General features: G+C 41.9%; 3 protein-coding genes across 4 annotated transcripts; 2 read left to right on the top strand and 1 right to left on the bottom strand.

Annotated features, from left to right (window-relative positions):
• Window positions 1-580: 580 nt before the first annotated feature.
• nr2e3 (nuclear receptor subfamily 2, group E, member 3) lies at window positions 581-5,136 on the top strand. Its single transcript, XM_086026699.1, has 8 exons — window positions 581-949; window positions 1,274-1,424; window positions 1,872-1,975; window positions 2,066-2,353; window positions 3,118-3,296; window positions 3,459-3,699; window positions 4,220-4,325; window positions 4,649-5,136. Exons 1-8 carry the CDS (start codon window positions 856-858, stop codon window positions 4,779-4,781), a joined length of 1,296 nt encoding a protein of 431 aa, XP_085882825.1. The 5' UTR covers window positions 581-855; the 3' UTR covers window positions 4,782-5,136.
• A 1,807-nt stretch (window positions 5,137-6,943) lies between these two features.
• On the top strand, window positions 6,944-16,145 carry LOC147149729 (receptor for retinol uptake stra6-like). The gene is made up of 17 exons (XM_086026220.1): window positions 6,944-7,165; window positions 7,323-7,389; window positions 8,188-8,273; window positions 8,358-8,497; window positions 9,725-9,891; window positions 10,347-10,454; window positions 10,796-10,866; window positions 11,058-11,137; window positions 11,226-11,287; window positions 11,586-11,748; window positions 11,837-11,912; window positions 12,427-12,560; window positions 13,189-13,306; window positions 13,387-13,488; window positions 13,637-13,800; window positions 13,942-14,079; window positions 14,940-16,145. Exons 1-17 carry the CDS (start codon window positions 7,065-7,067, stop codon window positions 15,176-15,178), a joined length of 2,016 nt encoding a protein of 671 aa, XP_085882346.1. The 5' UTR covers window positions 6,944-7,064; the 3' UTR covers window positions 15,179-16,145.
• Window positions 16,146-16,514: 369 nt separating this feature from the next.
• On the bottom strand, window positions 16,515-21,545 carry LOC147149728 (immunoglobulin superfamily containing leucine-rich repeat protein 2-like). 2 transcript variants are annotated; one of them, XM_086026219.1, is made up of 2 exons: window positions 21,399-21,545; window positions 16,515-20,565 (listed from the first exon to the last, which is right to left on the bottom strand). In XM_086026219.1, the coding sequence occupies exon 2, from the start codon at window positions 20,554-20,556 to the stop codon at window positions 18,532-18,534; it is 2,025 nt and encodes a 674-aa protein (XP_085882345.1). In that variant the 5' UTR covers window positions 20,557-20,565; window positions 21,399-21,545; the 3' UTR covers window positions 16,515-18,531. The 2 variants fall into 2 exon arrangements, with proteins under 2 accessions (XP_085882345.1, XP_085882344.1); XM_086026218.1 differs by having other exon boundaries at window positions 21,403-21,543.
• Window positions 21,546-22,669: the final 1,124 nt, after the last annotated feature.

Raw genomic sequence — 22,669 nt, 5'->3', positions numbered from 1 at the left:
TAATTCCAATTCTATATTAATAAATGAAGCATCCCTATGAGTCACATTCACATAGGCATCAGCTCTTCCATTTTTTTATTAGTCCCCAAAGAATCCCATGCTGCTAGGGGGGAAGCAGGTGATATGCATTGAGTCCAAAAGAACAAAATGGAAGTTAATGGGCAGCTCCTGAGCAAACACTGGGATTCATTTAGAATGGGAGGCAATCACGCAGATTAAATACGCGACGTGTCTAATGCAAATTGAAGAGATATGTAAACATAATTACGCGAGTGTCGCCCGTTAAAAGCATGGACTGAAGAGCAGTGTTGACTGACGCACTGATGAGACTTATAGATGGGACTTAAATAAGACTTAAAGTTACAACTCTTCCAGAGGTCATCACATTTTGTGAGACTTAGCATCGCCAATGTTCGGGCAATGTGACTGATTGATCCACTAGATGAACAGTAAAGATTAAGAGGATGACAAATAAGCATGCTGCTTACACAGCACTTGGGGCTAATCCCCGGCACCCACCCCCCGCCCCCCTCGGCTCCCTTTTGAGGAGGTGCCACCGAGGAGCACCCACAGACAGCGACGGACCCGGATGGTCGGTGGGAGGACATACAACCTGTGCCGCGAGTGTGGGTTTGAGTCTGCATCTCCACACCACAAGCTACAGTCAGTTGACAGGCTCTGCAGGGGACTCGGGTTGCCATCTGCACATTGGGAGCCGTTGCGGGCCCCCTATTTTTTCGGAAGCTTCTTCGTGTTGGTTGATACCAGATACTGTTTCAGGATTGGGGGGGAAGGGGGCAGTTATTTCCCTTCTGCCAATCATCATTTAGAAAAAAAAATACATTTTCCGTGAAAATGATGGAGAATCACTTGACAAAGATACCAATGGCACCGTCCTGTTCGCCCACTGAGTCGACTGGGAGCGGCGGGACAGACGACAGCAGAGGAGGTGAGAGCCAAATTTCTGTTTCATGAGCAACAGGTGTACTCCAAAGAAAGACCGTTAGCTCTTAGGAAAAAGATTATTATTGTCATAGTTCATTCAATGTCGCCGTTTGGATTCATTTCACTTTGCGCAACTTAATGTGTGCCCATTCATTCATTGTTTTAACTTCGGAATTATCCACTAAGCCGCTGCAATATTGTGTGTCTTGTCACACTGCCAGTTTGATGCAAACTCAGCTCACACCACAGATGGCAGGCCCGCCATGTATGACACAATTCATCCCTGAATGAATGCTACTAACCGACTGCCGCTGCGTTTGACCCTCAGCCAAGAGTCCGGCCCCTGGCAAAGCCCTCAGCCCTGCCCTGGTCTGCAAAGTGTGCGGAGACACCAGCAGTGGAAAACACTACGGCATTTACGCCTGCAACGGCTGTAGTGGCTTCTTCAAACGCAGTGTGAGGAGGAGACTCATTTACAGGTGGGACAACAGCGAGACAACGTCGCCAAATTAGGATTGTTACATTTGAAAATAGCTTTTGTTCAAGTAACGACAAACGTGCAACTATTTTAATGTGTAGGGTTAAATTATGTTGAATCATTTTGGGATGATAATATAAGTCGTATGAATAGGTCTCGCATGTTGATAATACTGACAATACTAATATTTTTATTGTCACACTCAGATGTATTCAATTGATAATGCATTTTTATTGCAGTTGTAATTTACTATAATTATCGGCGATTAGGCGACACAAATATCGAAATATACACCACTCCAAGATACAAACGTCAATAAACTGAGAGTTTTTTGAGACGAGTGTTTTGTTATCGGCTATCAGTTGTCTTCAGGCAAGTTGAATGTGCGGTCTTTCCACTTGTTTTGTAAAGATTATCACTGACAACAAATGCGATTGTTGGTGTGCAGGTGTCAGGCGGGCACGGGCATGTGTCCAGTGGACAAAGCTCATCGCAACCAATGCCAGGCGTGCCGGCTGAAGAAGTGCCTGCAGGCGGGCATGAATAAAGATGGTAAATGCTTCCGGGCGTGCGAACGTGAAAATTTCATCATGATTGAAATATTGAAAGTCTTCCATCCCGCCGCTCTCCCGTAAATCGTAGCTGTGCAGAATGAGCGGCAGCCCCGCAGCACAGCTCAGGTGCGACTGGACTCCATCGATGCGGACCATGAGAAAGAGCACCTGGCCACCACGCGGGAGCCCACCTCCTCCTCATCCTCGTCCTCTTCCTCCTCGGGAGGCTCCGTCATCACATGGCCCCACATCACCTCATCCGTAGCCATCACCTCCTCTGTGCCCGCCCAACGCTGCGTCAGCCCGCAGAACAACCACCGCTTCATGGCCAGCCTCATGACGGCCGAGACCTGCGCCAAGCTGGAGCCTGAGGACGGTGAGGAGCCTTTTACTTTCAGATATATTTTTCACAGAATGAGAATGCTTACGTACAGTATTAACGTGCCCAGTGAAGCTGTAAAGGTGCAGAGGCGATAACGATTCCAAAGGCCCAAGATTGGCAGTAATTTCACTTAGCTGCACTGAAGTGCTAGAGCCCAAAGTGTTATGTTTTCATGGTGCTCCAAATCTCCTCTGAGCTTGTCGCTAATAAGAGGCTGCTGTTGACCCTGGAAAGTCAGTTTTTCCTCAGTCCAGTTTTGTCACAGCTACCTTGTGACTTAACTGATTACTGGATTTTAAAAATAACATAGTTACTTTACTGATTAGTTGATTGTCAAAGTAACTGTTACATGACTGGTTCCTTGTTGATTACAAGTGACTTTATTAGTTACTTGCAGCAGATGCTGACAACCCCGCTTAACATCAAAATGACAATTGATTCTGACAATACTTTAGTGAAGTGCATTTTTAAAAGTAATGTTGAAGGAAACAGTTTTTATGAAAAAATAAAATATAATAATAATATAATAATATTTTTTATGTTTTATATGAAAAAACACGTTTTTATGAATTTCACTGAACATATTTATTTTCAGTGGTCTGCTTGTCTTTGTCTAAACAAAACAGTCTTTCTAGACTTCACTTAACATTAAAAATGTATGTACTATAAGAACAGGGGTTGCCGCGGCAACCCGGCAGCCCCCACCACAATCATCATCAGCAGAAGTCATCCCTGTAACATTTCCTGGTCTATTCCAGTTGACGAGAACATCGACGTGACCAGCAACGAGCCGGAGCGAGCGTCTTCGGAGTACCACATGGCACTTTACCCATCCACCTCGGAAAACGTGTACGAGACCTCGGCGAGGCTCCTCTTTATGTCCGTGAAGTGGGCAAAGAACCTGCCAGTATTTTCCAACCTGCCCTTCAGAGACCAGGTGAGACTTCCCACACGCCACATGCTCAGTGACATTCACTCTGAGAATTCACTGGACAAATACAAATAAATAATAATAAAAATGTACTGCGAGTTTGCAACAGACATCAGAAGGATGCATCATAGCGTCGGTCTAGGTTTCAGCCTTTTGGTGTTCTTGCAGGTGATCCTACTTGAGGAGGCATGGAGCGAGCTCTTCCTGTTGTGTGCGATCCAGTGGTCTCTACCGCTGGACAGCTGCCCGCTGCTCTCCCTGCCAGACCTGTGCCCAGGCATGCAGGGCAAGAGCAGCTACACCAGCCTGGACCTGAGACTCCTGCAAGAGGTCTTCAGCCGTTTTAAGGCCCTCGCCGTCGACCCCACGGAATTCGCCTGCCTCAAGGCCATTGTGCTCTTTAAACCTGGTAAGAAGCTGTCGCTGCAAAAGGCCCTTTTCGATTCTGTGGAATAACATAATTGAATATTAAAACTGCTGAACGTGACATTCAAACTAAGTCCAATAAGAAATAATCCACAAATTAAAGCTTTTTGATTAAGTGTCAAGGTTTCAGCGTAAAGGTTATTCACAAATTCATTGTTGTTGTTTTTTTAAGCCCAAAACAATCTTTAAATGTCATTTCATAACTTCAGTGGATGAATGAAACAATGAAACTATATAATCACAATACATATTTAAAATATGTAATCATTATTTAAAAATAATAATACACTTTAATATTTATGTAAATATTTTTTCTTCTCCGCACCTATTGTAAGGTGTGTGGCAGACAATTGCACTTGTAACACGCAAGTTACCAAATAAAAACCTTGCTCTATAAATGGCGACATGGGGACATATATGCACCTTAAAAGCAAATAAACCACATTGTTATTTTAAGATTTTTTTTTTTTTTACGGACTCACATTACTCCTTGTTGTTGTCAGAGACCCGTGGTCTGAAAGATCCAGAACAAGTGGAGAACCTTCAGGATCAGTCGCACGTGATGCTGGGGCAACATATCCGCTCTCACTACCCCGGTCAACCGGCCAGGTAACATCCTATCTCATCATCGCTCATATTGAGAGCTACTGTTTAATTGGCTCCTTGTACACTAACAGTCTGTGTCAACACAAGCCTGTTCTCTGTGTAATGTAATACAATTCTGTATTCTTTGGACACTCAATGCAATGCAGCTTATAATCATGATTTGCAATAAAACCTTCACATTGCTCATGTAGCATTTTTTTGACCTGCACGATCTAAGTTGACAATGTGAAAATTAGATAATTAAATCCACACCCAAATATGACAATGTAAATGCCATAAAAGTGTGCTAAGAATATAGCAATGATATCTATTTTTGGTTTGTTTAGGTTTGGAAAGCTGCTGCTTCTACTGCCGTCGTTGCGTTTTGTGAACTCCGAGCGCATTGAGCTGCTGTTCTTCCACAGGACCATCGGAAACACTCCGATGGAGAAACTGCTGTGTGACATGTTTAAAAACTGATTTTGCTACTGAAAAAGGTGCGGTCTTCAATTTACTACCAGGGTGGACGAAGGACGAGGGGCAGATTGCTGCTTTGATAACTCTTCGAAGTTTAAGGTCACTTTGTTTGTTTGTTTGCTCTTACCACACCAGGTAATTCTGTATCATCTTGCTTGGATATTATTTACAATTTCATTTCTGTGTTAAGCCGCTCAGTATCACAGTCGTCTGCAAGTGTTTCTCACTTTTCTTCTTCCACTGACTATTACATTGCACAAGTTTGTTTGTTGATAGATGGACTGTATATTCAATGCTGTCATTGGGGTGATTGTGTCTTCATGTTGTCCGGCTTTGATAAAGAAACAGATTCATTTTCTATTTGGTTTATCATTTCATGGCTTTGTGTAATAAATTACATTTTTTAAAAATCTGCTTACGATAGAGTGATCAAAATAGCTCTGTCCATCACAGTGCAGCATTGTACAATTTTGGAATGATTTTTAATTTTCACGTTTATGCTATGTCTGTAACGCGGAAACACCATTCACGTAAAAATAAGTATTTTTTTTAAATGGACGAGTGTTTTTCTCAGGACAGCGACGATATAATAGGCAGCAGAATGACACTACTCATTTTCACCTAAACCTTAGTGCATTGTTATGACATACTTTTAAAAGGAAATTAGGCTATTTCGAAGCCATTCATTACTTTATGAAATCAAATTTCACTTCCTAGTCCATGCTTCAAACAAATCCAAATGATTTTTGAAAGTTTTCAAACCTTCGGCATCTTCGTCTGCATTGCAACAACAAGAACTCTGAAGCAGTGGGGAAATCAAACTAGCATAATGCTTTCAATGTGTTTTCACCCAAATATAGCAAACAAACATTTTTTCCACATCTGTTGCGGTTTTGTTTCTTCATGTTGTAATTAGCAGCAGCTTAGCATTATTCTCATGCAACACCGAAAATCTTTGGCACAGTTGGGCCTCACAGCCTCTGTCATATGGAGGAGCTCACACACCCACATTGAAACCTTTTTAATTTTACAGCAAATATGTTGTAAATAGTACCTACCTATAGGCTGGTCCGCCTCTGATTTTAAACGTGAGACTGCAAACTTCAATAGCACCGCCCACTGGCCAATATTTGAACAGAAAGAGAGACTCACTGCACCATGGAAGCCTGTGCATAGCCTGGTCCCTCACTCAAATTTGTCCACCAAGCAACAACAACTCACTATTGTTCCTTGCCGCGGCGATCGCGAAAAGTAGACTAAAGACGGACTGCAGACAAAAGATAGATGGACCGGTCCGTCACAAAGATGGAATGCCCAGCTCTGGAAACCATGCATGTTGCTTTTCCTCATTAGTAACTTTAAGAAAGAATTAAAGAAAAAAAAGGAAAAAAATCACAATCCGGCAGCTGCAAACAAAAGTTTCCCTTGTTTAGACCAGAGATTTTCATCCTATAATGGGATTAGTCTCTTCAGTAACAGGCAGAGCGAGGCATGAAGGTTAATTCCACATTGGAACATGAAAACAACATTAGCCAGTTTTTACTCTAAATCACTTATGGTGTATTTCAAGATGTGCTGTTTTATAACAAGTAACAATTTTGTAAAGAAGTGGTGAATGGACACTCAAGTTGGGACCCCTCCTTCCCCCATAAAAGAACAACAAACTATGGATATAAACCTGGATACTTTGCTCGTTTCTCCTCCTCTTTTATTTTAAAATGGTGTTTGCGCCTCCGGGAAAACAATAACAACAACGGCAAAAGAAAAGAGCAAATAAAGGTTGCTTGAACCAAAAAGTAATATCCAATATGAGTATTCATTACAGTGAAACCAGCACCCATCAAGTGGAAAAGGTGATAACAAGTCTCTGCGAGTAAATGACGCAATGGACGCCGCAAGATGGCGGCAAGACACCACACGAAGCTCTCCTACTCACTTCAACATAGTTCCTTGGCACCAGACCATACCGCAAGCTGACACCAAAGCAATAGTCAGATATTAGACAGAGTTTTGGCCTGAGCACAAAACAGCAAATTGAGTTTTTCAGCCAATGAAGAGTATGGCTAATCTTCATCAGGGTTCACCTTAGGTCAAAATGTTCTTCCACTTCTTCCACGCCCCCATGTGCAGCAGCTAATCTACTGTGTTTAATTCTTAACGCTTACTGGAATGCATTGCTCTGTTTGGTCCCAACATCGCATCAGCATCAGCCGATCTGGCCCGTCTTACCTGCATTGAAGGTTTATTTGTGCTGCGTGGCCTCTTGGACTTCACCAAGCAGGCACAATGAACCAGAGCAAGGATGAATTTGAACCTTTCGAGTATTCCTACTATGATTATTCCGACTGGTACTCCAATAACCCAGAGCCGACAAAGCCTCCTAAAGAGTAAGTATCTCTCACCCTAGAGCTTTAAGTCAGAAAACAAGGGAATTCTTTGTGGTAGTATTTCTCATTCAATCATCATCTAATGCTGTAATACAGATTGACCAAATTGAGTAACAGTTTTGCTTGGATATTTGATTCACGCATATTTCTTCTGCAGAGTCATTTCACCGTGTGACCCAACAGCGAACGATGCAATCTTTCACATTTGCATACTCTCTATATCTGTAAGTACACACTGAAAAAGAAGGCACTGTGTTAAAAAAACATGTAAAATGCCACTAAACAGAAACGGCAATACTACTCATACTCTTTCCTGATACTTGTGTGAGTAAACGACCCTGTTTAAGTAGAAGTATTGATTCAGCTGTTAAGTAAAAAATAAAACAACAACAAAAAGATCACAGCCTGTTCCCATAGCGTTGCTAAAGTTGTGAACTGAGTAACAACAAATTTGCACGATGACAACCGACAAAAATACGACTTACCTGGATGCGAGTACTTATGAACACCAGGGGTTGAAAAAAGTAACAAGCCTACTTTGACAAAGTGTAAAAAGTACAGTTATCTGAAATAATACTTAGAGTAATTAGCGGATATTTACGCTGTATGTGAGTATCAACTTTAAAGGCGAAGTCAACCCAAATATATTTTTTTCAAGAATATGTTCTATGCAGTTCGCTGATAGTGTAGTGGTACAACGTGGGTTCAGTTCCCGCTCAGTGACGGTGTCTGTGTGACTGGCGACCATTTCAGGGTGTAGTCCGCCTTTCGCCCATTGTCAGCTGGGACATGCTCCAGCACCTCCCCGCGACCCTGTACAGGATAAGCGGTTTGGAAAATCACGCATGACATGTCCAATGCAAGCCCACTAGTTTGTCACAAGGCATTCTGATAAATATTGCATTTTTGAAATAAGAATGAATCCACCCGTTTTTAGCCAGCTCTGCGGGCGGCCATTTTGTCACTTCTGTCGACTAAAAATGACTACTCAGGGCTTTTTTTTTTTTTTTTTTTGCTTCTAGCTTGTGATTATGCTAATTCTGGCAGCTCTAAGCAGGAGAAATAAACTTTGCCAAGGGTTTACAAGAGGATCTTCCAGTATCTTTAGGTGAGTTCCGCATTCGGTTAGTGCTTGATTTCTGATTACCGATTATGTTACGGCACGGATTGATGCTATTGTATGATCTCACAGTCCAACCAACTTCTTGGATCAGACACAGAGCAAAGGTGTGGCGATGGCTGTGTTTGGACTGCTGTTCAGCAAACTGGCCATGCTGGTGATCGCACCGGATCCCCTGCCTTTCTCCAAGGACACTGCAGCTGATATCAAAGGTGCACATTTAGAGTGCAAAGGAAATATGTCTCACATATTTACCATAGGCGGTACAGTTGTGAAGTTGGGGGTTTGTATCCGGACTCCAGCTTTCCTGTGAGGAGATTGCATGTTCTCCCCTTGCAGGAAGAGCAAGTACCAATTACGCTGTAAAAAAATTAATAAAAAATTGTATGAACTCAAAATTTCAACAAACTTTGATAAAATTTTAAGTTGGGCAATTCAAGTAAATATTTTAAGTTTTGCTTTTTTGAAAATTGGCTTTTCCCGCATTTTACAACAAAGAAAGTTTACAGTCCTATTGTCCTTGTATTGACACCACCAACTTAAAAGTAAAAACAACTAAGCAAATTGTTTTGGAGCAAACAACTAGCTTGCTTTCTTGGGCTAACTAACATTGTTGCTATAAATGTCTTTGTTGTTGCCCCCTTTTTTAAATTTAACCTTTATTTAACCAGGTTGGACCCAGTGAGATGAATAACCTCTTTTTCGATAAAGATCAGGCAGCAGCAAAAACTCAAAGCTGCAGACATACGAAAAGAGAGAAAGTACAATAAAAGGGAAGGCAATCCAAACATACATTTTTCAAGAATATGTTCTATGCGGGCCCACTAGGCAAAACATAATATTCGGATTAATGTTGCGTTTGTGGAATATATCCACCCCGTTTTTAGCCATCTCAGGGGGCGGCCATTTTGTCACTTCTCTCGACTTAAAATGACATCACGCAGCCTCGGGGCTCAGGTAACGATCAATCACAGCTCACCTGTTTTGTGAAGCTGAGCCGTGATTGGTCATTCCCTGAGCCCTGAGCAACTGTGATGTCATTTTCAGTCGACAGAAGTGACAAAACGGCTGCCCGCAGAGATGGCTAAAATGGGTGGATTTTGCTGTTTAACCCATATTTTATATTAATCATATTGCCTTGTCTCAACTCGTGGGCCTGCATAGAACGCATTTTTGAAAAAAATATGTTTGGGTTGACTTCCATTTTAACGAAACCAACATTTAGGTTTAAAAGAATCGATGAGTCATGGATTAGAATAAATTGTTCAAACCGCCAAGCTAAAACACAGACATGGTATGCAAGCTGCTTCCATGTCTTCCTTAGAATGTCGACCTTACTCGGAACTCTATATCAAATCTGTATTCACGCAAAATGAAAGAAAATGTCACATAATATATAGAAGAAAGGATACATTGAACTCATCTTCATGTTTGTTTAGAGTTCATGAAGATACTGGCCATCTTCTACTATCCAGTTCTCTACTACCCTCTGATGGTTTGTAGCACTCTGCAGCACAAGGCCGGTTATGTGTTTGGGACTTTGCTCTCTGTCAGCCATTTTGGTGTTCAGCTGTGGCAGAAGTTGGACTGCCCAAAGACTCCGGAGGTAATGCATTCAAGTAGAAGTCAACCCAAACATATATTTTTTCAAGAATATGATCTATGCAGGCCCACTGGTTGAAATACGGCATTCTGATTAATATCGTGTTTGTGGAATATGCGTTAAGCAGCAAAATCCACCTATTTTTAGCCATCTCAAGGGGCGGCCATTGTTCGCACTTCTGTTGACTGAAAATGACATCACAACTGCTCAGGGCTCAGCTAATGACCAATCACAGCTCACCTTTTTTCTGAATCCGAGCCACGATTGGTTGTTTATCTGAGCTCTGAGCAACTGTGATGTCATCTTCAGTCGACAGAGGTGACATGTTTGAATTAGTGGACCTGCATTGAACATATTCTTGAAAAAAAATATGTTTGGGTTGACTTCCTCTAAGTATAGATTTTTCAATTTCTTCGGTTGAATTCAACATCTGAGCATGTCTCCCATTTGTTTCACAGCTGTATAAGTTCTACTCTTTGCTTGCAAGTTTGCCTCAGCTGGCCTGCCTGGCGTATCTTTGCGTCCAGTTTCCTTTGCTGTTTTTCAGAGGGACAAACACCGAAGAGGTGAGAAATGTTTGTCGGTGGCTTCACCTTCTCTTTGTCTGATGAGACAATGAGCCGAAAGGGATATAGAACTCTTATCCACCAACAATGAACAACACATATTTCAGCATAACGTTCATGATTATAATAAAGAGCTTTTTGTGAGCAGAGTAGATGTAACGCAACGTCTTTGAGCGGATTATACAAGACTTGTGATGTTTTTTTCTTCTTCACATGCACGTAGACAGGGTTTTGTTTCAACATAATTTCACCAGCATACTGTGTTGGAAGAAATGTTAGAAAATAGGATGTTTTGTCTGTTTGACTAAAAGTCTGATTTATTTATTTATTCTTCTCCCCAGGATCTCGACAGCTCCTACTACAGCGACTATGTAAAAGCCCTTCTCAAAAAGAAGAAGCCATCAGCAGTCAGGTGAATGGAAGCCATTTGCTTGTTCAGCATTCGAGTAGTCCGCAAGAAATGAAGTCATTTGAAGGCAATGTATGTGTTTTAAGGGCCAAATAAAACTAGCACCCATGTTCTTAAATTGACTTTGAAAGCTGTACATTGTTGGTTAAAACCTTAGTGAGCCGTGACTGGTTGTTTTCGTTTCAACTTTGCAGCTCCTCCTTGTCTGACAAAGCAACACTGGTGGAGAGACTAGTGGAAGTGACTAAGAGTTATATTTATATTCCAGAAAAAGGTGTGTGCAGTTCACTTCAAAAATACTGTGGACATTTCCCCCCACCCCCAACTAATTTTTGTTATTTCTTTTTTCCTCCCTCGTTCAGTGTTTCGCTTCCCTCTAAAGCTGGCCGTATCGGTATTTGTGGCTTTGGTGGCGATATACCAAGTAAGTGAGCTTTAACACCTCATCACGACGCTTTATGTTTCATTACATTTGTACTCAAAAACTGAAGAGTATTAACCACGATGCTACATTTACACATAATACTTCAATTACATATTTTTCTTATACTGTACATACTGTCTTGACCACGGGGATAAAGAAGTAAGACACGGACAATTTTGGTGTTAAAAAAGGCATACATTCATGAATTAACAAATAATTAAAACCTGTCTTCACACTCAAGAGTACAGTAGATCATGCTCTGTTTGTTTGCCTTACAGTAAATTATTTTGTCTTTCAGACAGCCTTATTGTTAGTTGTTTTGGTTGTCCCAACCCTCCATATTGTCCGTGCCGGTATTGATGAAAACATCGCCTTCCTCTTACTGGGATTTGGGATCATCCTTTCCGATGACAGAATGGAGGTTGTCAAAATCGTCACTTTCTACACTTGGCTGCTGGAAGGTTTGGGACATTGTAATGAAAATGCATTTTGATTGATTGATATACTAAATCATGTTTTTCCTGTGTTTTTTTTTTTTTTTTTCCCCAGTTTGCTACTTGTGTGCAATGACCCTGTCTTGTGTGGTCAGTCTGGTGATGCTCACGAGGACCATGGTACTTCACAGGTACTGACATTCGAGTCTGTAACGACCCAAAAATTATTGGACTGTAACTAGGCAACATGGCGGACTAGTGTTTAGTGTGTCTGCTTCATCAGAGTTCAAATCTTGGCTCTGGCCATGTTTCCTTGCGCGTTTCCTTTTTTTCTCCAGGTACTCCGCCTTCTCCATAACGTACTGTACATGCTAGGCTCTTTAACTCATTAACTGCCAGACATTTTCAGACCCTCTTTTACCCTAATGTTTGAAAAAAAAAATAGAATAAATATGAATACATTCCTGGGATTGAATGGCTGGACTGTGAAAAGACATATAAAAACGTTTTTGGCACTGAATGAGTGTTAACCACTAAATTGTATGTAGTTGCTTGTTTGTCTCTCTTTTTGCTGTGATTGACTGGCGACTACTCCCTGACTTTCACTCGTTACCTGGGAGTGGATCCTCCTCAGTTGTGACCCTCTCAGGAAAAGTGGAATAGAAAGTGGCGCTTTCCGTCATTCCCTTGTGCTCTGTGCTTCAGGTCCAACCTGAGGGGACTGTACAAGGGAGAAATTTACAACCTCTACAACAGCCAGAAAAGCCTTCGTCCATCTAAATCCGGTGTTGTGTGTTGGATGGGCTTGACAGGATACCAAGCTGCAATCGTCTCTCTGGGTAAAGCTCATAAACACTTCACAAATCATCTCTGACCATCATGTTATAGAACGTTTGATGTCATTACAGGAACAGAGACGTCTTAATTGAACTTGCGGTAGTGGACTGAGTTCAGATGTTTGATGACTAAACTTAGAGGGGAAGTCAACCCAAACATATTTATTTCAAGAATATGTTCTATGCAAGCCCACTAGTTGAAACAAGGCATTCTGATAAATATTGCGTTTGTGAAATAAGAGTTAATCCACCCGTTTTTAGCCATCTCAGGAGGCGGGCGGCCATTTTGTCATCATGACAAATCATGGCTGACCCGTTTTCTGAAGCTGAGCCGTGATTGGTAATTGAGCCCTGAGCAGTTGTGATGTCATTTTCAGTCGACAAAAGTGACAAAATGGCCGCCTCCTGAGATGACTAAAAAGAGGTGGATTTTGCTGCTTAACTCATATTCCACAAACACAACATTAATGAGAATGCTATGTTTCAACTAGTGGGCCTGCTGGGAACATATTCCTGAAACATTTTTTGGGGTTGATTTCCCCCTTTAACCTATTATTTTTGTCTGTCAGTACTTCACGACTAGTATGCAAGGTTCGGTGTAACATACTTTTGTTCTGCGCTGTCTGGGCAGGTATGGTGATCCAGACTGTGGTGTTTTTCATCTGCTTCTTGTGCCTGGTCTTCCTCATCATCATCCCCATATTTTACGGACGTAACCTAATGGTCTTTGAGATTGCCGGCAAGGCTTGGTCAGTCATCAAACGGTTCATCCATTTATTTAGTTTTAGGCCTCAAACATTGACGTCTTCGCCTGTGTGTGATCCATCAGGCCTGCGTGGGTTACAGTGATCCTGATCACTGTGCTTCAGCATGTCGCAGCCAAATTTGCCTTTGTCAAAAAAGACGCTGGCACCAGAGACTTAAATAACAGGTACAACATGTGACATTCATTTAGAGGGATCCTCATTCTGTGTATTTTGTGCTTGATTGCAAAATCACACAACAATTAATAATCAAGGGAAAGGGACTAATACAGTATATTGAAAGCTCAAAATTGCACTTTTTTGTTGGCTTTCCAGGGAGAGTTTGTTCCTTCTGACATATCTGTTGTTTCTCGTCAACACCGTGGTGGGACTGATCGTGGCGATATGGCGAATGGTCATTACAGCATTGTACAACATTGTGCATCTTGGCCGTGTCGACATCAGTCTGCTGCACCACGCCGCAGAAGCCTACGACCCAGGTGCAGTAGAAAGTGGAGAAACAACAGTGACAACTCAGGGAAAACATTTCATTAGTAACAACAGCGCAATTCATAGATGCTTAATATTCATATAGAATAAAAGGTTGAAGGTGTGACCATGTGTCCTTTGACCCCACCCAGCTTATCACTACTACACACACTTTCTGAAGGTGGAGGTGAGCCAGTCACACCCGGTGATGAAATCTTTTTGTGGGTTGCTACTGGAAATAACGGTTGAAGGTGGCCGAGCGGGCCAGAAAATACGAGATGCGGAGGAAGGTATGCATATAATAACACACACACACACACACGCACACAACCTGCACCAAGGTTATTATAGTTAACAAAAACTAACGAAATCGACCTCTGCTCACTTTGCAGCCAAACTTAGAAGAGAGTCACTGGTGCAAAGACAGACCAAGACGGACTTTTACGTAGTTTTACTCTAAAAGGTTGCTCGACGGCTCCTTGGAGAAATTCAAACAAATGTTTGCACTTTGCAAAGCTAAATTCAAATGGTTCAAATTAAAATTCAATTAGTTGTTCGTCTTTGGCGTATCGTTCAACTGTTGTATTTTACTGGGAAAGAATTGTATTCAAGGATCAAAGAAAGCTATTACAGCAGTCTTTGAATCGAAATATACTTTTGATTTTTTTTCCCACATTGATTCCAAGATTTTACTCACATAAATATCTGCATACCTGTCAACCCGTATTTTATAAGCTTTTTGATCATTTCAAATTGTGTACGCCGTACAACAATTTTTGTACAGGGGAAAAAAAAAATTTTAACTCGTTTTTTGTTAGACCGATCTCGTCTTGCCCAATTCGGCTCTAATCCGGAGCGTCTGTTAGCGATTCTGACTGCAAACTTCGGCCGACTTTCACGAGCCAAGTTCCCCCCTGTTGAGCGATAAACACTGTGTAAGTTTCGATATAGAAATACCCGTTCCGTTTCCCCCATTTCTCCCGCTGAGCGATAAATACTGTGTAAGATTATATACAGATACTGTGTAAGATTATATACAAAAATGTATGGGCAAATTACAACTTTTGTAAGATTCAGCACAGCCCGGGATTGACAGGTATGTATATGTTCCAAGCTCTTTAGAAAATTGTGGTTGAAAATGTGTTTGCAGGGATTCAGGAGAGCTTGCAGAGGAGGTCGACCAGCAGTCGTAGGATTCGCTCTCGCTGGCAGCTGGTGTACACACTGGTCAACAACCCCTCTCTCCTAGGCTCCAGGAAGCATTTCCAGAAAACGCAGAGCTTGGAGAGCATCCTCAACGGCAGCCCAAAACGCAGCAAGAGCGTAGCGGGCAAGGCGTCGTCCATTGAGCCTGCTCCATCCAGTGAGAGTCAAGCTAAAACTGATTGAGAACCTCACTGCATTTTCCAGATAAAGTCATCACATTTTGCATTTAAGCTGCAAACTATTGTGGAAATGAGCTCAGGAGGAAGTGAGGCCCTTAGATGATATTTGTAAAAACAACCGAGTGTGAGAAGGTAGAGGTTAATTTTCGAATGGTCCAGAACACACCGGCTCTGATAACTGTGTTACAACCACCCACCGTGACTTACTAACACCGTACGATCATCACAAGTTGAAGTAACCTAACATTGCACGTCTGTGTAATAAATGCAATTATGCAAAGCTGTTGCTATTTACAAATAAACGTGGTGGATATGATTTCATGGTACTGCTGTCCTTAAAGGGGAAGTCAACCCAAAAACTTGAATATGTTCTATCCAGGCCCACTAGTCGAAACACGGCCTTCGGATTAATATTGCGTTTGTGGAATATGAGTTAAGAAGCTAAATCCTCCCTTTTGTAGCCATCTCAGGGGGCGGCCATTTTGTCATTTCTCTCGACTGAAAATGACATCACAACCGCTCGGGGCTCAGGTAAGGACCAATTACGGCTCAGCTGCGGAAAACAGGTCAGCCATGATCGGTCGTTACCTGAGCAACTGTGATGTCATTTTCATTTTCAGTCAGTGACAAAATGGCTGCCCCCCTGAGATGGCTGAAAATGGATGGATTTTGGATCCATTGCACAAATGCAATGTTAATCAGAATGCCATGTTTGGACTAGTGAAGGCGCAAAGAATTTTTGGAGGGGTTTACTTCCCCTTCAATGACAAACATTGGAAGTTATATCTCTAACTTTGATTGTACTGTACTTTGGAAACAATATCTTAACATACAGAAAGGTGTTTTTTTTTAACCAACATTATTCCATAATTTAGAGGAACTCTAGTATTGATGTGCTTGGTGTTTTTTCTGTCCGTCTTCACAATGAAATGTTGCTGTCAGATTGTTTTGATGATGCATCTGGAATCTTGTGTGAGAATGTTATTTTCTCAAACATCTTTGCCAAAGAGGCATCTGCAGTTCTACCGGCAAATTCTATCAGCCTGAACAGATTGGTTTATCAGTTCTGCATCAAAGTTAGTTTCGTGACGGACAACAAACTAAAATCATTCATCCTCAGGAAAGGCAATTTTGCTTTGGTTGCCACATTTACTGCCCCTTCAGTAAATCCATATCTTGGTTTTATTTATGAGATACAGACGGGGTCAGTTGGCCTTAGTTCAACTAACAAACTCCCACAAGTGCAGGAGTCCACAGGCCCGTTGTTGTTGTTCCATATTGACATGCACATATATTGATCGGGATTGATCCAATGACAACAGGATGAATGAGGTCAGAGGTCACTTTGGTAGAGCACACCATGTTAAAAGAAAGTGGTTCAAAGTACAGTGTAACATCTGCAAGCTTCTCAATAAATTAGTACTGTACGTTATTTAAGCAACACGTCACAAAAGCAACCAGCGTTCAACTTTTACTGAGATACCGTATACTTTGAAAGAATGTACAGAAGATAGAATATAAAATACAAAGGAACTTAGAGGAGGCAATAAAAAAAAATAATTAAAAAAACGATTGAAAAGGGCAATAAACATGACCAAAGTTATCTTCTGAGATTGAATACAATAGATTCAGAATACCGAAACTAAGGTTATAAGAAGGCGGTTAAAGTACCATTTACAGTTTTTAGATAATGTAGGTGTGGTAAAAACAAATGCACCAAATGATCCACTTTTTACACATATACCAAAGCATGTTTTGAGCAGCCATTTTGATCAATAATATACAGTACACCAACTCAACATTTAGGTCATGGTACATCTCATCACAATGGTTGGTTTTGCGCTTGTGTTCAGAATAATCGCAGTGTGGTTAGAAATGTGAGAGAAGGTCAAACTGTAACTTAGCTTTTCTATTTGACTACACATTAAAAAAAAGTATGTGTATTCCTTGATACAAAGTGAATAAAAGGGAATACTAGGTTTTTCAAAAAAAAGCGTTGTCAGCACAAACCTAATTTAAAAAACTGTAAAAAACGGTAAACTGGTTGCAGAAGTGTTTTGCTGTTTCTGAAATAGCTTCACATCTTTGTATGAAATCAACCAACTTTTGAAACCTATTTACTGGTATCCTAGCCAAGGAAGATTCAACATCCCAAAATTCTTCTGCATTTATTGGTTTTACCTTTTGATGTTATCCCACAAATTCTTCATTATTAAGGTCCTGGAAGATAAAGTAAAACGTTATTTTAAAGTGTAAGTCAACCCAAACATATTCTTTTCAACAATATGTTCTATGAGGGCCCACTAGTTGAAATATGACATTCTGATTAATATTATGTTTGTGGAATATGAGTTAAGCAACAAAATCCTCCCATTTTTAGCTATCTGAGGGGACGGTCATTTTGCAACTTCTGTCGATTGAAAATGATATCACACACCGTCAGGGCTCAGATAACGACCATTCGTAGCTGAGCTTCAGAAAACAGGTGAGCCGTGATTGGTCAATATCCGAGCTCTGAGGGTCTGTGATGTCATTATCAGTCGACAGAAGTGATAAAATAGCCGCCCCCTGAGATGGCTAAAATGGGTGGATTTTGCTGCTTAACCCATATTTCATATTAATCATATTGCCTTGTTTCAATTAGTGGGTAGAAGATATTCTTGAAAAAAATATGTTTGGTTTTACTTCCCTTTAAGGATTTCGATCTTTGCTTAACAATTGAAAAAAATAGTCCTGTTATTCTGAACACGACTGAATGTTTTTGAAGCCACGCATACAAACATTGTGTCACAATATGCATAGATGGCCGTAAAAGGTCCTTAAAAGTACCCTTGTGAGAGCAGACTGTACATGGATTACATGTAGCACACTGTCAACTTTTACTGTTATATCATTATTTGCTACATGTTTTCAACTTTCAATAATACGATACAACCAAATAAGTGTGTCTCTTAGCAATGACAACTGCCGTAATAAGAGACCAGCTTTTATGAATCAGGTGTCTCTTTTCTCACCATCTACTGCACAATTATTGAACTCTCTGCTACACTCACCAAACATTGCCTGATTGTCTAATTAGTGAGTGAGTGAGTGAGTGAGCGAGCGAGCGAGTGAGTGAGTGAGCGAGCGAGCGAGCGAGTGAGTGAGCGAGCGAGCGAGTGAGTGAGTGAGCGAGCGAGCGAGTGAGTGTGTGAGTGAGCGCGCGAGCGAGTTAGCTAGTTGCTTGGTACGTTTACGAGTATCTTGGTCCCTCAGATGACGCTTGGGCACATCCACATAACACAACACACTAACGTCACTGGCACAACGTGAAACAACAGCAGCATTGTATTTGACCAAGTGCACTTTGTTGTATTTCTAATTGCTTACGATATTGACAGCTTCGGCCCCCAAAGGGAGCCTGTCGCTGAAGTCCGATCCAATCTCGCAGTCATTCAAGTTGCCTCTAGACTGGGACAAAGTGGCAGTCTCAGTCATGACACTCTCTTCCGTATCTGCCTCCTTCTCACCATCCAGACTCTCAGTTGCCGCATCGTCTTCATCCAGTCGATCGACGCTCATGTTCCTCTGAGACTCAGTTAGCGGTGTGATGTTGACGTTAGCGGCCCGGCTGCTCCTCTCCATTTGGTACTGGTCTCTGGCCTTTAGGATCAACTTGTATGTCTTGCTGTGGTATTTGTACACCAAGTGGAAGCACACGGCTCCGAGAAGAGGAACGGTGGACACCGTTAGAAGGCAAATGCTGACTGAGATGATGATGATCAGATTAGGGACCTTCTTTTTGGTGGTGAATAGCACTTGCACCTCGCAGTCTTCCCCCTTATAGGTCAAACACAGCGAGTAGTTGGTACCGGGCCGCAAATCGCTGAGTAGATAGGTGCTGAGACCCTCTTTAACCAGCGACCACAGCACAGGTGAGTGTTTGTGGTCGGTGGTAACACAGAGATAAAGTCCTCGTGACGGGATTGCTTCATCCTGATTCACGGTGGCGTTGCGAGGGCTTTCCAAAGCTTCGCTGCGGTTTGCCGGCTTGCCTGCGGGTATGAGAAGCGGGTTGAGGCGTACGGTCGCCTCGGTTTCCGACACCCATAGGGCAATGACGCCAAAGTCAAACATGTAGTGATTTGCGTCATCCAAACTCCCATTGAAGACATGGCTTGAGATGTGCATTTTTTTAGCCTTCAACCCGCATCTAGATGCACCTATGAACTCTTGAAAAGACAGAGTGGTGATCTCTGTAGCAGGCGAATCCAGGTCGGATACAGAACGTAAATCAGACGTTCCAATTATTGATTGAAATAGCTGTTGTGTTGTGTCGTCCTTTCCGGATGTTTCTTCCGACGAAGGCGACACTTTGACGGAAAGTGAGCCTGCTGCAGTGCCAAATTCGTTTGAGGCAGAGCAGCTGTAGTCGCCTCCGACTTCTGCGCGGAGGTGCGAGATGATAAGAGTTCCGTTATTAAAGATCCGGACTGAATTATTTGACAATAAGGACTTGTCACTTGATTGAGTGGAGTCATCCTCTGTAAAAGACACGTTCAGTTCTTGCGCATGAGTGCGAATACTCCATGTGACCAGTGGCTTTGGGTTTCCTTTATACTCACAATTTAAGACCAAAGAATCGCCCTCGTACAAAGTTGTTTCAGCAATATTTGGTTCAGTCCATATTGTGACATTTGGGTTGGTGCATTTTATGTCAGGTAAGTTCATTACCATTTCTCCTCGAAGTGTCGCTGGCGTAGCACAACTGATCAAGTTCTGTTCGGGGATGGAGATGGTAGCAGTTGACAGCCAACCTCTAAACCAGTTGATATAACAAGTGCATGCAAAAGGATTGTTGAAGATCTGTAAATGGGACATAGATTTCAAAGCATCAAATGTCCTCTCAGCTATAGTTAATAACTTGTTATTGTTAAGACGAAGGGACCTAAGGTTTTGGAGATTAATGAAGGCATCTCTGGGTAGACTGACCAACTCATTGTGGTTCATTTTCAGCATTTGCAAGTCGGTGAGATTCTGCAGATCCCCCCACGGAAAGTCCACAATTTTATTATGGCTGATGTCCAAGTTACGTAGAAGAACCATGGGCGCGAGGCTTCCTGGCTCCACGGAGACAATTTCATTGTGAGCCATCCATAGCGACATCATCCGGGTGACATTGTTGAAGATGCCCTGTGGTACCAAACTGATTTTGTTTGCTGAGAAACTAACAGTGTTTACGTTACGAGCCAAGCCCATTGGGATTTCGGCCAAGTCTCTGTAGGTGCATTCCACAAAATATTGCCCATATTTGATTGAGCAGGTACAAACTGTTGGACATCCAAGTAAGGCACCGAAGAGTGTGGAAATCACCACAGTTATGTACAGGAGTCCGGCAGCCATTTTCAACTCCTGTAAAAGAACGACAACCTTGATTACATTAAATTGACAACTTTGATTTGTTTAGCTATAAACAACAACAACTGGTACGGGACGGATGGCTGCCTCACTTGCGCGAAAATGAACAGCAAGAGAAGAAAGAGGCTGTGTAAAGTGGCGTAAAATTCTTGATCCCAGGGTACTTTGATAAATGACACCTGAGTAAGGTGCTCACTGTAGGTTGAAAAATCAATTTAAGAGTAATTGTTGACTGTTTGGAGGACGAGTCGTTTCATTAGAAAGTGTCATCCTATTAAGAAGAAAGGATGAGCACCGCACAGTGACTGTGTGTCCCTGCTGCCCGTGGATAAATATAGAACAGATGATTCTCTCCATACAGGGCATTTAGAAGGACATCCAACTCAGCTTTAGTCGATATCATGCCATGTCCATCAAAGACAAGGAGGACACACACACACATGCACACACAGCCCAAAATTGTCTCACTGGAAAACAACATAAAACTGCTGCGAAGCAGTATCACATATGTTCTTGCTGTGGCCATGCGACAGTGTATGTTTAAATGACACAAGCAATCATATCGGGAAGAGTCTGGTTTCAAACTACGCAACAGCTTCTTGAGCTGCGTGTCCTTGGTGCAGGGCCAGGGAGGCAGCTGCAAGGCAGATGTTTGGCTCAGTGGCTCATAGCATCAGCACCACGCAAAGCGTCCGGTTGCCTTTCACCTTTTCAAACCGATGAGCATTCCGAGACGGCCACCATCTATACCAATGGCGGTAATTATCCCGTGAAAGATTGATGGTGATGGTTGGAAAGACGATCTTTTAGTGTGCAAGCTGCCTTACCTGCCTTCAATTGTTTGTTCATACGTGAGAGGAGCTGCCGCGACAACGCGTCCGCGTTTCTTTCAGTCCAAACAGCACCTCGCGATTCCAAGTTGGAAGGCTGTCGATGAAAAGTCGAAAACACGTCTTGGTGTCTTCTGCTGTCAAGAGCACCCCCCCCCCCCCAACGCCCCCTCCCCCTCCACCAGGACAGATGCTTGGACGTGCCTCCCCCCAAAAAGAAACCTCTTAAAGAGAAATCTACCCTCATCACCATAATCACTTTTTACACAGATGATAAACTATGGTGCTTTATAATCTCTAGCAATGAGATATAAAATATATAATTGAAAATATTTCAATTATTAATATGTTTTATTTTAACGGTTGATTAAAAAACAGTGTTAATATATGTTATAATGTATATAGTTTTTTAATGAATATTGTTTCGTATTTATTTAACTATATTCAAAGCCTGGAAGGTGACTCAATTGGCTCCCATTGCTACATTCCCACAGCGCCAATAGTGATCTCAGCACACAACCCGGATGACAGCCTCTATTGGCTTCAAATGTAATGAGAATGATTCTCCACTAGATGGCAGTAAAAGCCTTGGCTGCTTGCTGAGCTCTTTTAGAAAACCTTTTTACAGTCGGTACTTTACTGTACTTGACTTTTTTCTCGTTAGCTCAACTGGAGTCTTTGATAACAACTTCCATGCCCATAATCATTCTTAGTTTTTCTCAATACATTGATATTCAATGTTGTGTGAGATGCCGATTAGAATGCTCTAGGTCAGCTATTCTCAATTTGTGGGTCGTAACCCCGAAGTGGGTCGCAAATTCATCATGGTGGGTCGTGGAAAGGTATTAAAAAAATGATGGCAAGTGTTTAGTTTATGATGGTACTGACATACGACTCAGTACTTTTCATTTAATTGTTTGTCTTAATGTATTTTTAATACAAATATGGTATTTACTATAATTGGGATTTTATTGCTGTGTTTTAGTGTGGAATGTTTAAAATCTGATACACATATAAAGGCATTTAAATCCAATTCTTTGTGTCAAAGACAAGGCCCGCGGGCCGGATGTGGCTTTCTACGGCCCCTGGGATGATATTGCTTTATTATTAGATTCGGCCCGCGGTTCGCAGCACGCCGGTGTAGGTAGCAGATGTGATCGGGTCCTTCGCGCCTGCCGATGACGTCACGCTTTAAAATATATTGTAGCGTCTTCCAAGAACACAGACGTAGTTTAATTATCGCGTTTTTATTAGTCCAACAACCGGCT

This window comes from Filicampus tigris, chromosome 3 (assembly GCF_054856515.1).
Source record: "Filicampus tigris isolate MCC_2025a chromosome 3, RoL_Ftig_1.0, whole genome shotgun sequence".
NCBI classification, from domain to species: domain Eukaryota; kingdom Metazoa; phylum Chordata; class Actinopteri; order Syngnathiformes; family Syngnathidae; genus Filicampus; species Filicampus tigris.
Note: the sequence above shows the minus strand (reverse complement) of the source record. Positions and strands in the feature narration are given on the sequence as shown.

Coding starts and splice junctions, on each gene's coding strand:
- nr2e3 (XM_086026699.1), top strand. CDS start 856: ATGATGGAGAATCACTTGACAAAGATACCAATGGCACCGTCCTGTTCG. Junction 1,976..2,065: donor GGCGGGCATGAATAAAGATG/GTAAATGCTTCC, acceptor CGTAAATCGTAG/CTGTGCAGAATGAGCGGCAG. Junction 2,354..3,117: donor CAAGCTGGAGCCTGAGGACG/GTGAGGAGCCTT, acceptor GGTCTATTCCAG/TTGACGAGAACATCGACGTG.
- LOC147149729 (XM_086026220.1), top strand. CDS start 7,065: ATGAACCAGAGCAAGGATGAATTTGAACCTTTCGAGTATTCCTACTAT. Junction 11,138..11,225: donor TATTTATATTCCAGAAAAAG/GTGTGTGCAGTT, acceptor TCCCTCGTTCAG/TGTTTCGCTTCCCTCTAAAG. Junction 14,080..14,939: donor AATACGAGATGCGGAGGAAG/GTATGCATATAA, acceptor ATGTGTTTGCAG/GGATTCAGGAGAGCTTGCAG.